Source organism: Triturus cristatus, chromosome 10 (assembly GCF_964204655.1).
Source record: "Triturus cristatus chromosome 10, aTriCri1.1, whole genome shotgun sequence".
Taxonomy (NCBI): domain Eukaryota; kingdom Metazoa; phylum Chordata; class Amphibia; order Caudata; family Salamandridae; genus Triturus; species Triturus cristatus.
The window spans coordinates 1,020,649,955-1,020,665,194 of record NC_140593.1 but is presented as its reverse complement, the minus strand read 5'-3'; the positions used below and the strand labels follow the sequence as shown (position 1 = coordinate 1,020,665,194).

General features: G+C 43.5%; 1 protein-coding gene across 2 annotated transcripts in view; it reads right to left on the bottom strand.

Moving 5' to 3' along the window:
* The window catches only part of USP42 (ubiquitin specific peptidase 42), a 521,578-nt gene that overhangs the window by 460,020 nt on the left and 46,318 nt on the right, over nucleotides 1-15,240 (bottom strand). For both annotated transcript variants that reach the window (XM_085629020.1, XM_085629022.1), the window contains exon 3: nucleotides 8,884-9,084. In XM_085629020.1, the coding sequence (XP_085485146.1) occupies nucleotides 8,884-9,084 (201 nt within the window). The remainder of the gene's footprint in view (nucleotides 1-8,883; nucleotides 9,085-15,240) is intronic.

Sequence of the window (15,240 nt, the reverse complement as noted above, 5' to 3'; positions counted from 1 at the left end):
CGCCGCTCGCTCGACCTCGGTTCACCTCCTTCTCGACCCTTGGTATTCCACTCGACCTCCGCCGGCGCCCTCTTACGACCTCAGGCGGCTCCGGGTACGACGTCTGCTACCTCAGTCAGCGCCGCTTCTCCACCTCGGGCTCCAGGTCTTCGGCTACTCGACGCCAGGCTCCAGGGAAACCAACTCTCAGGTCAGAATCTTGTTATATTCTTGGTTCTAAGGCCTGTTCCTGCTGTCCAGGTCCTTAGGATGGTTTTCTTCTTTCTTCTTCCCACACAGGGCTATAGGCTGGGATCCATCAGCTGGGACAAGTATCAAGGGTGGGTTTATGGACCCCACTCCAGGCACAAGTTTCCACCCCTGCTGCTTCACTCCTTCCTCCTTCACTGTTGTGCTGCTCTCTCTTCACCAGTCAGGTGCCAACTGCCAGCTCCAACTGCCAACTGCCTCTCTTATCCTCCCAACATTCTAAACGGTTCCCAACTGTCACACAGTTCTGGAATCTCCTGGAAGGTTCTGGAAGGTGCTGGTAGGTTCCAGTGGATGCTGGTGATGTCACAGGAGGCCACCATTTTGTGCTTCAGGCCCTCTGACAGAAGTTTCAGGGGTAGCCAAAATGGCTCCCTGAATCTGTAGCAACACGAAAAAGAAGTCTGGTGGTTCCCAAAAAGGAAAAATTCAAACAGGGTTTGAGGCAAAAGTGGGACAAAATAAATAATGATGAGGAGGGACCACCCAAAGGGCTGACAGGTCTAACAGGTCCCCTGAAGCTCGACCACCTTCTAGTGTCCAGACTGAGTGGCTGCTTAGGCTGCCACCAACAGACATGTTTCTGGACCACTGGGTCGAGGGCCTGCTGCTCTCGGGGGCCTGAAACAATGCACATCCTGGGATGAGGTGCCAAGCCTCCTCCCCAAGGATGGGCAGGGTTCACGAAGGGGAAGCCTCAAAAGCATTCCGCCGTTGTGAGCCTCCCCAGACCATTTGCTGCTTTCAGCAACTGGTCCCCACTGGCTCTACCCCCCAATTTGGGCAGGAGAGCTGGCGGTAAAAACAAGTGATGGAAAGAGGTGTGCCACCTCTGCCAACTCCACCAATCAGGTGGGGGAGGCGAGGTTAAGCACAACTTTCAGTCCACGCCATCTTGCAGATGGAGAGACTCAGCCAACCAGGGACAGGCTCATACCCCCCTCCCACGGGAGAGTGGCACGATAGGGGGTGTACCCACCCCAGGGAAGGGACCCATTGGTCCCTGCCGTTTACCTGCCTGTAACGCCCCTAAATCTAGTATTTAGGGGGCACCCTGAACCTTGCTTCCTCAGACCCAGCCTGACAAGAAGAAAAGAAGAAGGACCGAACAGCCGTGCAGCCAGCTAACAAGAGGAAGACGTCCACTGACTTGGCCCGAGCTCTACCGGCCTATCTCCCCTCGAACCTGCTCCTGCAAAATCCCGGTGTGTCCTGCAGCCAGCAACCTCAAAAACCCAGGAGGACCTACCTGCCTTCACTTCCAAAGACTGCTTTTCCCGTGAACACCAGATTTGTTCAACTGAAACCTCTGGCAGCAGCCAGAGACCGCAAATCTGCCCACTCTAAACCCGCCGTCCACGGCCCGAGCTCGAGTGGGCAAACACCACGAGGAGGTCACCCCGGCGATCCTGAACTGAGATCCAGTGACACCTGACCTGCCTCAAGCCTCCAGCCGAAGCCTACAGCCTAAATCCAGAAGGCCACCTTACCGTGACCTGGAGCTGGTAAGAAGATCCGACCCCAAAAGACTCCCCTGCACCCGACGCACCACGGCCTTGTGTGCCCGAACCGACGGTGCCTAACCAACCCCTAACTTCCCAACTTACCTCTCGAAGTGGTGGTCGCACCCAGAAGTCCTTCGTCTCCCTGCCTACAGTGCTTTTGCAAACTGGAGGTTCTCCATTGAAAACAACAGGGCACCCAACCTCGAAACAGCACCCTGCACCCGGCCGCCCTAGTGCCGCTGAGTGTGCTCCTTTGGTGCTACTTTGTTTCCCTATTTGCCCTGAGCTAAAGTCCAGGAGCTTTGCTCCCACAACCTAGTGGCCTGCTTGCCAGCAGCGACCAATCGGAGGCCCCCTATCCCCCATTGGATAACATTGGGTTCAACCCTCTGCACCCGGCCGCCCTAGTGCCGCTGAGGGTGTAACAAGAGTGCATCACTGACTCTGGGGGACCCCTGACTCTAACCCCAGAACCTTAACTCCAACAGTCGATAACTCACCTGTGAACTGATAACCTGTTTTTCCTCCATAGGATAACATTGACAATTTTCTCCCAAAACGTTTCTCAGTGTGGAGTTTTGAAATCTAAAAATATTCTTTAAAAATAGCATGAATAACCAAAACGGATTTACCTACCTGTTTGCAGGAAATGTCCCAGTGCTGAATCTGGGTATCCAGCACTGAGTTAGAAAAGGAACTTAAAAATTAGCTTACCTGTAAATTACTGAAAAAGCCTATTCATTTCAATGTACTGTATTTGCTAAGTATTGCAACCTACTGCATCCCTTGTAAATCAAACAAAGTACAATTCCTATTGCATTTTCAAACTGTTCTACAATCAGCAACTTATTACTGTAAAGTATTTAATGCATACCTGTGCCAGGCTTGCTTGGTTCTAAAAATAAAACAACAGTATATGTATTTATACAAAAACAATTGGTCTAGAGTTCAGTCCTTGAGTGTGTGAATTAATTTGCCGACTGTGTACATCAAATGCTTTAACACCAGGGTTTTAAGTGGGCCGGGTCTCACCCGGTGCTGAGCAACGGCAGTTTTTTAAAGGAGGCCTCGAAACGGCTCTCTATCAGGCTCTGTTTTGTGCCCGATAGAGATGTTTTTTTCCAGACTGCAGTGAAAGCAGGCACATCAATGTGTGCATGCTCACACTGCTCACTTCTCACTAGTGGAGAAGTTACAGCATGATGTTATGCTAGGGGAGCGTTGTAAGGAAAGGGAAATCCTTTGAAGAGAGTCATTTTCCTCTGGATTTCCCTTCTCTTTTTGAAACTCAGGAGCAGCAACATTGTTGTAGTGTCACAAGGGCTTTAAGTGAAAGCTTTTTCAATATTATATACAAGCCATAGTTGCTGCTTATTTATCTTATGCAACTAACAACCATTGACAAAGCCAATAGTCCTGACTTGTTGTAGGTATGATGTTACTTGTATCTTATTCTGCATGCAATGACAGAAACCGCAAAATTCAAGTTGGGCTGCACACTTTGCTAAGCACAGATTTTTATCATATGTGTTTCCAAGCCATGCCCTTAATTACATCAGCCACGCCCCTATGAGAGCCCTCCCAGTTTTTTCATCCCACTTAAAGCCCTGCTTAACACTGTCCTCTGATACTGCCTTACTGCTCGAACACTCTACCACAAATAAAGAGTAAGGTTCTATCTAACTTTAACCTCTGCCTACCTCTGGGGTCACCTGGACTCTATACACACACTATACCTCATTTTGGTGTAGTATATATAGAGCCAGTTTCCTACACCTGCAATTTCTGAATCAACTTCATAAGAAATACATCAATGCCCTAAGAATTTAAACTGTATAATAATAGTTCTCTATGTACACACCAAACCACACTTGAACAGTTTACCATACAGCATAAGATGGTTCTACCTAAATAAACAGTCTTTTCAACTAAAAATCATAGAGCTGTAATATTGTTGATAGTACAAGACCCTACTCTGAATATAGCTTTCTCGGCTGGTAATATTTTGTCAGCATTATTGCAGTCAATTAAAAGATTGAGTATTAATTTCGCAAATAATTTGCCCTCACAATTGGAAAAGGCGATAAGACATCAACAGTGCAGCTACAAATAATAACAGTAATCATGTCCCCCCAAAACTCAGACTAAATTTAAGCACAGTCACTGGACAACAATTTAGACCCAGCAAACTAGATGAATTGACCGATTTGATCAGATTATCAAAATCTTTCAGTGCAACCTGCTACTTTGTCCCCACTGGTTACTACTTTATTGACATGCTTACAAAGCTCTCACACTGGACCTTCCTACGCAAAGAATCTATATGGGCAGTCTACTGTTCCTTTGTAACTGCCCAATCAGGAACAGCCCAAGAGCTGCCACTTCTTTTTGATACTGCACATCTACTTTGCCCCATGTATGCATCTTTTATATTCCATTTTTTGATGCATAACACTGGCATTCACAAATATATTGCCAGGATTTAGAAAGGCACATCATAATACCCTAATGCTTGTTTCCATAACCTATGACAATTATGATACAATAGGGCAGCAAAAGATTTTTCAAACTTAGTACCTTAGGTTGCTGCATCTTTTGCATGTCGTGTATATTCAAGAAAATTTCGAAGCATCACTAGACTGTTACTCCACCGTCTGCTTCGTTAATTTTGTTGGACCACTGTTTATGGGCACAACAGGGGTTACCATTAATCCGCTGCATGTATCTACTCGCTACATACAACTCTAAGGTCTGTTGAACAAATGTGCCAACCTTTCCTAGCCCTCAACCACCTTCCCACACTGTTTACTCAGTTGTATCATTAACACGTGCCCCCTTTAATAACACATTCTTAATGGTAGTTACTTATTGTGATAATTTCGCCATGAAAATTAATTGTCTCCATGTATCGAAAACACTCTACATTAAGTATAATGCAATACATTACAGGGACCAGGATTAAAACATGTACTATACCATCCTTTCACCACGGACATAAACATCACGTTTCTCAGCAATAGGGATTGCAAACAAAACTGCAGTTCCTAAGGAGCAATGTTTCCAGTTAATAAACTTAATTCAATCAATACCACAAAACAGTTTGACAACTCTTACATTGTCTGTTTCCTCAGTATTTTGTGGGACTAAAGATCAATTACAGTTTCCCCTATGTAACATAATTTGGTCCAAGTTCTCTTCCTTTAAATGATGTTTGTCGGCTAGAAAGTGACTAATAAGGCCTTGGCTACAGAAGGTGGATGGGAGCAAAGAAACCTTACAACTTAGGAGTGATTTTGTCCTTGTCCCTTGCTCCTCCTATGCAAATGACCCAGTAACAACAGTCCTTAGCAATCACTAACCCTAATGCCACCCCACTATGAGCTAGATGTCAACAACCCCTCTTCTCATACTGCTATAAAACATTCAATTTATTCATAGAAAAAATCTGTATAATTTTTGTAAGCGACATAGTCCTGCTACAGTCTATGAAAGTATCTTCCAGTTTCCCAAGTTTACACACTCATAGTTTGAGCCCCATTTAATTACATGCCATCTTTGTAGTCTATTGATGGTAGAAATGGCCATCAATATCACAGAGGCGGTCATGTGTAACCTGCCTTTCATCCGCTCTCCTGCCTCCAAAACTATCTGCTATACAACTCAAATCATCTTTAAACATATATTTTAGTGTTACATGTATATTCATTGTTATAACCAAAGCCCAGAAGTCCTGTTTGTTTTGGAACCACTCTCCCCATGCCCTGACTCCACCCCACTAACCCCTCTCAAACGACATCCATTAACCACGTTAAACCTTTACCCATAAAACCTGAAGCCACCCAAATGTAATTTTAATTTCAAAGGTTACCTATAGCAGCTCCAACGTGCAGATAAAAGTCTGTCCATCTGATATATTTCTTATATACATTGTAGTTACTATTTATTTTGGTTGTTGCCGCTAGTTAAGTACTGGACAAATGTGAAATATCAATTGATTGACACTGCGCCCCATCAAATTAAAATGTATGTATACTGAAGACGTAATACTCTCCGTGTGTGTGTTTATGTTGATGTTGTGTTTGTAATTCTAAGCTTCATCTAACTTTTTTTGTAAACTTGAATGCACCAAGTGCAATATATTGTATGCAATGCTTTAATTGGATTTGTTTGCCAAATGGGCACTCATGGCATCCAATAGGAATTTGGAGGTAAAAAGCCAACAATCATACAAACAGGGGAAAACTGATGTATTAGTATGTTACTAGGTAATCCTCTGTCAATCTTCACTTACACTGTTCAGAAGACGTAGTTCTCTCATATATATCGGATCTGATGAGGCATTCAATTTGTGACTGTCACTAATTCAAAATATTAAAATTCCACTAACAAAAGTATTTTCAAGGGCTGCCTGCAGAAAGTAATATTAATTAGTTCTGCTAGGTGAAAAACACTGTAATATGGAAAAAACACTGTTATTATCAAGACAAATTCAATTTTGACTGCAGAAACAAAAAATCCTCGCTAGTTCAATATTTGTGAAACTGTTGGACGCATCTTGAGAAAATGGAATGGGGAAAAACTATTAAAGCATATGTTGCAATTCAGTGGAAAATTGGTTTAGTTAAGATTTTTATTAACACACTTTCATGTGGGGTATAGGGTGCCGAAAAGTAAGTGATGAACTCGAACCCCATTATTGGTGATACTGACACACACTTCCAGGTGACAGTTCCTTTCTAAGTACTGCACTGAACTTCTTTTTTCTGTTTTTCCTTTAAAAACAAAGTCTACAGTGTTTGAAAGAGCTGCTATTAAATTTGCAAGTTAGGAACTGTAAATGATAATGTATGCATTTACAGATGTTACCAAATTCAGGGCAAATTTTGATGTTATCAAACACGAGACTAATTTCAGCTGCGAAGCGTTTTTAAAATCAACAATGAAGTGAAGGGACAATTAAGTTAAAAAAATAAAAGAAAACCTGATGAAGACAAGGAAAAGTGGAACTCTCTAGCCATATGCAAACATGTACTCCTTTATTATGAATTGTGATGCATTGTTACACTTTATTTTTTGAAGACTTTTTTCTGCTTGTATTCTTTTCTAGGAACTTTTCTAGGCAGAAAGGTTAGCTAGAGCAGACACTCACTGTTACACAGACCCACAGATAAAAGTAGACAGGTTTTCCAAGCAAGCCCACAATGAGATCACTACTACATTTGTAACCATCAGAAAAAATATTTAGAGCTGTGACACAATGCCAAGCACTGCAGTGTTTGACACCCTGCCTCCCCCCACCCCCCAACTGTAGCTCTGACCCTCTCCTCACTGTCCGACCCTCCATTAGTCTCAGAGCAGCACCTATTACTCCTCCACCATAAACCACATATCCTCAATGCTTCTTATCCATTCTCTCCCTTCCTCTTCACTACCCAGTATAAAATCTCTATTGTGAAAAGAACACTTTTGCTTAGTGCTTCAGTATAAGCTACAAAAATCACCCCTTTGATTTCCAAAACACTATTCTGCACTGAACCATTTCAGTGAGATAAAAAGCAAATAAGTCTGTAAACATGGACACAATTTCAACGTGCCTTTCTCCAGGCACTATGAGGTATACAAACTGAAACCTGTGTATTTTTCCAACAAAACCTGTACAAACGTATTACACAGTACTAAAGTTGTCTGGACAGCCACCTATCGGAAATTTAGACCACTGCATGGCACATAGACATTTCTTATCTCTTTACATGAAGTGTTAGCTGCAAGTGATAAGGCAGAGCTAACATTGTACATTTTCCTTGATCTGTCTGCAATGTTCGACAGAGTGAACTTTGGGGTTTTTTGTGTGCTCGGCTCTGGCTGGAGGCTGCAGTGTCTGATGTAGCCTTAAAGTGGTTTGAGTATTTGACTGGTCGCACTCGGAGTATTAGAAGTAGTATTTTTCTTTTAGGTCATCCAAGGTCAGGGTAAGAGGTGTTGGACCCTGTTGAATTCCCAGCCTCAGCTTCTTCTTAATATTTGTATTAAGTCACTGTCTCGGATACAAGTCAGAGACACAGCTTCAGTCATATGAAGATGATACACAGCTCTATCTGCATGTAAAAGGTACTGGAAAGGACCTATCTGTCCATAAAAAGATCAACGAGATAACTTTGAGGAAAAACAATGGCTGCAACTACATGGAACCAAAGCAGAAGTCCTTCATAGGGTCCAAACAATATATTTTTGCACCAAGTACACTTTCTCAGTCATTTAATGTGTTTTGGACTAAAGCTACAACCGCAACAAAAACAGAAAATAATCTAGTTGGTATTAAGTAAATCTTAAAGTGGAGGCTTACCTTGCATCACTGGTCTGGTAGCCTACCTTTTACTATCCCAACTAAAGCAAACACGAGTATACATTAACCAAAGCACTACAATGCTAAAGGATAGTTTAAGAGCTCATACTTTCCAAGCTAAGTGCCATACTGGTGGCCTCCCAAAGTCTCAAATAGCAAGGTTGTAAAATATGCAAAATATTACTGGAAACCGGGGGAACCTAGGGACACTGAAAACAATCAAAGTAGCTTTATGCCTTCTACATAGGCTGCAGGTAGCCAATAACATTACATTCAAATACATATGGCACCTGTGTTCAATTTCTCAAAGAAGCTCCCCAATACGTTTGCCACAGAAAAATAAATTATTGGATCATTATATATTTTTTCTCCACAAACCTCGAATTAGATTCTCATAGACTCCTAAAATTTAGAGAATTCGGTTTAGTTAAAAGGTGGGCAGAAAATATGCAGTATTGGACTAGAGGCTTTAGAGCTCATTGGTGAATGATATTAAGGATAAGACTGTTTTGTTGAGTTTTAGAAAAGCTGCGAAAACAATTCTGTTAATAACTGATTGTCTATGCTTCCTCGTTATACGTACATCGTTATGGGTCTATAGTGCAGCCTACAGACAATTAAAGTTTGTGGGACGGGATGAACTGCTGGAACTTAAAATGCTTATTCATTGGTGGACTGTATGGAGCACAGAATCATGGAGGTTTACTGGTTCACCAATATTAGAGTTTCCTAAAATAGTGGCTACTTAAATTAGATTATGGGAAGAAAACAGGTTAGCGTACTTACATATGTTGGTATGTTCATGAGACAGCATATAGTTTGCAAGAGGTGGTGTGTAGGTCAAACACTGTAAAGCAGAGTTGACAAAACATGTATTGCCAAGATTCTGGAGTCCAGCTCCAACACGATGTACTTGTTGCCATTTCAAACAAATCTTCTCTGATGGAAATAGGATTTTCTGTGGTGGTGCAATTCCATCGCCAGAACCTACGGCAAAAAAAGATGAACATCTGCATTTGTACTAATTGTCAATCAATACGTATCTATTTGCCACACATCCAAAATAAACGTTTTATTAAAAATATGTGATGCCAAATAATTGCAATTCTATTTTAAAACCGTAGTATGTGATATAACTGTAATCCTGAACTCTACCTGAAAAGTTAGTTCAAGTGTCTGTCACTTTTTTTGCCAAAATTCTCAGCTATGCCACCTCATGATGAAGGTGACAAACAAAACAAACACATTTATCACGTCTTGGGTTCGCTAAACTGGATACTGTGTTAAGCTGTGTTAAAGTTAAGGCACATTTTTCTGTATGAACCATTTCACAATAGGAGAGAACCATTCACAAAGGTCAGGCTTAGGCTTTGTGCACCAACTTGCACACATGGGCCCTCTAGAATAAAATGGTTCTTGTTCCCTTTTGCTGAAAAGCCAGGCGTGGTATAGAATTTTCTCCATGCAGATACAACAAGTTTGTGGTTCTTATCATTTAGGATAAGGAAAAAGAGCCAAGGTTCTGAAAATAACTGAAACCTGACCATTTTTCCATAACATATTCTGGTTAGGGCATTGAAATAGACATTTGATAGGCAGGGGCTAAAACTAGTTCTCACATATCCGACATTACTTGGTAAGCAGGAGTTATGCTCAGCATTAAGAAGCTTGAATAGCGCTTCATAAATTTCACTACCACATGAGACTTAAAGAGTCAAACAGTACAGCAAGCATCTCTTCCATGAAGATAAATCATTACCAGAAGACCAACCCATATATGCAATAGCACAGTCCTTCCTGTACAAGTAAGCAATACATAAATTCTAGTAATCTAGCAATATAAACGTTTCCATTAATCACAGTGATCTACAGCATTTGCCTTAATTCCATCAAACAAAGCCAACATGTTTCTCTGAGCATTAAGTTGACAACTTGAAGAGTTCATTGAAAGGTTTCTTGAACCCATAGCTTCTAACCATATTTTCGACTAAGGAAGTTTCACAGTAAGGATGGATGTGTTGTTAAAGGTTACTAGCTTCTCAGAAAAACAACCAACCTAACCTATAACTAAACCAAGTTTCCCTATATCAAACTTTCAAAAAGATAATGTTCTAGAACATGCAAACAACATACGCTTATAAATGTGTTGACTATTATTGCGTTTCCAACAAGTGTGACAATCAAGTATGGCGACAATTTTGCCCAGCTAATTTCCCTAACATGTGCAGGTATACTTTTGAGAACAAGATTAAAGTAGTCAAGCTTTTTTTTTTCAAGCTAGCTAGACCAAAGTTGTTAGAGTAGTCAACTCTGCATTTTGAGAACACCTCCTTAGAAATCTGTCCTACATCTCCATGAAAAAAAGAAAATAAATTTAATTTCACTGTCTCCTTAAATATCCTTTCCAAAAAATAATTCAATCTTGTTATCTTTGAAACTACCCTATATAGTTGTACAACCTTTCATTTTACTCTTTTTTTCAGTTTCAGACAAGTATGACTTAATTGATTCTTTTCATGCAACGTACTTATTTTTGTCAAGCAGCTAGTGTGATTTTTAGGTCTCGCCTGCGAACGCAGCGCGAAGCGCTGCTGTCCGCCAGCGAGATCTATTGTTGCTGACTTGCCTCGGAAGTGGGACAGGAGATGGGCACGCGCAAGGCTTTTGGCGGATTTGAGCCGGTGTACGTGCACGTGAACACGCACGTGCACACACGCGATGTGCACATCTCCTGTCCCGCTTCCGATAACATGCCAGTTCCGTTGGAGCAGCCCGCTGCAAGATGGAGCCGCTCAGAATTGCAAAAGTAGTCTTTGCGCCAACAATAGCCCACACGGAGCCCCCCCAGCCCTTCTTCACTCACCGGGCTGCTCTTCTGGGGGGGGCTCCTCCTCGTGGCTGCAGCACTTCTGTTGCGGGGCTTCCCTGAACTCCTGGGAGCCCCGCGCTGCTCTGGTCATCCTCGGCCGCCGCATTCTTCACCCGGGTCCCCTCCTGGGACCCGGGCTTCTCCTCACTCCGGCCGCCACCGCGGGGCTCTCCCTTCAACATGGGAGCCCCGCGTTAGCACGGCACGCCGGTTTCTGTTTTTGCCGGAGCAGGCCCCGCCCACGTCCCATGCAAGGGCGCCTGACTTCCGGCTTGTTAGATTTGCTATTTTCCACCAATCCATCGTGACCGTTGAAGTTCCGAAAGAGCAGTTGATCATTTCGGTCAGCTCAGGTGCTGTGCTCTCTACAGCCAAACAGTAGAAACATGGATCTAAGGGTGAGCCAGGCTCGACTTTAGGAGCAATGTTACATACTTGCTCCTCAGCTGGTAGAGCAAATTTTGTGATTGAGGCGGCTCTATCCTTTTATGAGTTGGAAGTGTATATTTTAGTGGCTATTGCGCAACAGGTCACCCCTCCCATACTTTCGATTGTTCAAAAAAGTTTTTTCTTTAGTAAACCGTGTCCGATAATTTATCCTTAATAGAAGAAGCACTTTAAACAATTTGTTTTCCACGTCTGGTGGTTTTGACTACAATATGTTTTCAGAGTATTATTATTATTAATTGCTTTTGGAATGCTGTTGTTGATAAGACTTTTTCCCTCGTCTTTGAGCGATGCTCAAACGAGGTGGCAGCCTGCACTGCAGTCAGAGTTTAACACTTTCCTGTTTTCCAGAACGTTGTCTGACGGAGAACCTTACTGGCGACGAGAAACCGAACGTACTGCTTGGAGCACTGTGTGGGTTGACACCAGGCTTTAAGTGAGATGAAAAAAGAGATTGAGGGGGGATAGGGTGTTTCTAACAGGGGCGTGGCCTGTAAAATTAAGGGCATGGCTTCAATGTGAAATAAAATTCCCGTAGAGTCCCGCCCTACCCACTTATTTGCAGAGATTCGCAAGTACAACTGGCATATGTGACCATTGCTCTCTGCGCTCTACAGAGGCCAGGGAAGCTGCCTGTCAAAAAACACAAGCATTTGCAATGCCATAGGTCTCGCATTTACGCTATTGACATTGCAAATAATAATGCTTTTTATTTTAAAAACATAAATAAAAGACATTGTTATTTACAATGCCAATAGCTGAAACTCTCGTAACTGCGAGACCTATTGCATTGGAAATGCTTGTTTTTATGCCTTGTGGGGAGGCACAACAAAAAAAACTTCATTAAGGTACTTGGTGAAACTAAACAGAATATAAAACAAGTTAAGGGAGTTTCTCTTCAGAGTATGACACTTTCTGATGAGTATGACACTTTCTGATCTGGAAATTTAGACAAATCAAATCTATTTTTTGTAAAATATTAAACACAATGTGTTGCATCATCAGTGCTATCTAGTCGTTAAGTGTGTATTGGTACCTGCACATCTTGAACCCACCTTGGAAGCAAAGGAGAACTAAACATGACAAGTGTTACAATTATATATGGAAGGTAACAGGTATCACTAGTACATGGGGGTAATGCCTCTTTAAAAGCTGTGCCATTAGCTTTTCCTGAATTGTAGAAGGGTTGGGGAAGTCTGGTGGTCAACAAGGATGCTGTTCCAGACTGTGAGCGCATGGAAGGAAACGGCTTATCTTCTGTTGTTTTTCCTTCCTGCATCATTTGTTCTCTAGTCAAGGTGTGTCCTGACTCGTGTTAAGGTACTGTATGCCAGAAGTGGTTAGTTTCTTGGCGAAGTATTCTGAGGTATTTTTTGTATGGGTTTGAAGGTGATACAGCTAGTACTGAAGAACACATTACTTACATTCAGTAGCGCCTTATCTGGTAGAGACTCCTATCTAGTTGTAGATTACTTAGCTTAAAATATTACCCAGGCATCAGACTGGATCCAGAAAGTTTTTTGAGTAATCCTCTTGGGCGCCGGTAAGTGGTGTCGTTCAGTTCTCCGTGGCGGCGGCGGCCACACCGGAAGTGACGTGCGCAGTGCCTATATAGGCGCTACCCTAGCGCACTGATCTCAGTTTTGTGACTGTTTTCTGTGGCAGAAGCACAGAGCCATACTGAGGTAATGTGACCAGTGTGATACAGTAAGGTCCTGAAGGATCTCAGAGACGAATGTTACCATCCACAAAGCAGTGAGGATAGGTAAGGAATCTGCAGCTAGATACAGTTTCTACCAGATAAGGTAAGTAGCTTGTTTATCTGATAGACACTTCTAGCCGCAGATTCCTTACCTTAAAATAGATACCAAAGCAATATCTCCCCAGAGGTGGGTCTGCAGATTGTGTTACACTAAGCAGACAGAATGCGTGAAATGGCCATCACGCCTAACCTGGCTTGGCAGTTCGGGCTGGACTGTACCCATGGGGAGCAGGGTCAAGACTGATTTGCATATGGCTAGGTCCGGGGTGGCATTTTGAGCACAAAAATGTTGGGGCATAATGAAATGTCTGGGGGACATGGGGGAACATATGTTGCAAACCTTTCAGGAAACGAGTCACAATGGGTGCCTTAAACAGGGAGGGTTGATTCAGCAACCACAAGAAAAACAAGAGATGGCCGAAAGGTACCCATTAACTATCCCCTAAGGAAGGCCTTGCCGGGCAAATAACAAAACAAATAAGAGGACTTCAGACAAGGGTGCAGACAAAGGATAAACAGACCTGGCATCACACCAACCCACAAATCTGTCCCATCGGCAGGCGTATATTGTTTTTTGTTGAAGGACTCCTGAAGGCCAGATTGACTTAACACACTTCTGGAGGTAGGTCTAAGACAGTCAACTATTATCGCTCAATCTCCATGCATGTAGATGAAGTGTGTACAGTTTCGGGTCCCGAACCCTACCATCTTGTTCTGACAGGAGATCCGCTAGAAGGGGCTGTCTGATCAGAGGACAGATACTCATGCTCAGGAGTGCAGGATACCATACTCTCCATTCCCAATCCAAAGTCACCAAGATGTTTTGGGCCCAGTTGGTCATGAGCTTTTTGCGATCTGGCAGGGGTAGTATTAGCTGAAAGGCGTACAGAAGACTTGAGCTCCACTTAAGACTAAATGTGTCTCAGAGCGAGAGCTGCCTTGGAAACACCAGCGTGACATTTTGTTCTCTGCAGTGGAGCACAGATCTAACCAAGGTTTTCCCCAATTTCTGAAGAGGCCTTGCACCACCTCCGTGTGGTGATGCCATTCGTGATCTGTGAGGCATCGACGGCAGAGCTCTTCCGCTCTGCCGTTGAGAGAGCCAGTTAGATGTTGAAGCACCAGGGAAATGTTCGATTGATCCAGCCACGTCCAAAGAAGCAGAGCCTTCCGACACAGGGTCCCCAACCTCACTCTGCCCTGCTTGTTGCAGTACCACATGGTAGTCGTGTGGTCCATGAACACCTCAACCAGCTGTCCCTTGATTGACGGAAGGAAGGCTTTTAGTGCCTGGCAAATTATTTTCAGTTCCAACAGGTTTATGTGGAGCTGAGATTCCGCCGAGGACCAGAGCCCTCTGATCTCTACCTCTCCCATGTGGCTGCCCAAAATCTGAATTAACACATCTGTCAGTATTGTGAGCCCTGGGTAAGGAAGGGAGAGGGATCTGCCACAGACCTACCCATGGTTTGTTAGCCATCACTGCAGATCTTTTGGCATTCCAGTTTAGACCCTTCCGATATCTGGACCAGGTCGAAGAGATTACCATGAAGCCGCATCTACTGGGACGTCAGGTCTAACTGCAGCGCTTCAATATGCCGGGCATGTTTCACAAGCATGATGCAGGAGGCCATGAGTCCCAGCACCCTCAAAGTCAGCCTCACTGAATTCAAGGATAAAGGCTGAAACATAGGAATCATAGCCAGAATATCTTGAACTTGCCGTTCAGGAGGATAGGCCCAAAACTGTGCTTTATCCAGAAAAGCTTCGATAAAAGGGAAGGCTGCAAGGGGGACAGGTGTGACTTTGGCATGTTGATAGTGAACCGCAGCGAATGCAGGAGGTCCACCATAGTCTGAAGGTGGGAGAAGACTGCATTGGGCAAACCCGCTTTTACCAGGCAGCTGTTGAGGTTGGGGGAAGACTGGATCCTACCGACCTCCAAAGATGTACTGCAACCACCACCATCGCCTTGGTGAACACCCAAGGGGTGCTGGTAAGGTCAAACGTGAGCACGGGGAACTGATGATGCTTGTGACCCGTCATGAATTACAGGTAACACCAG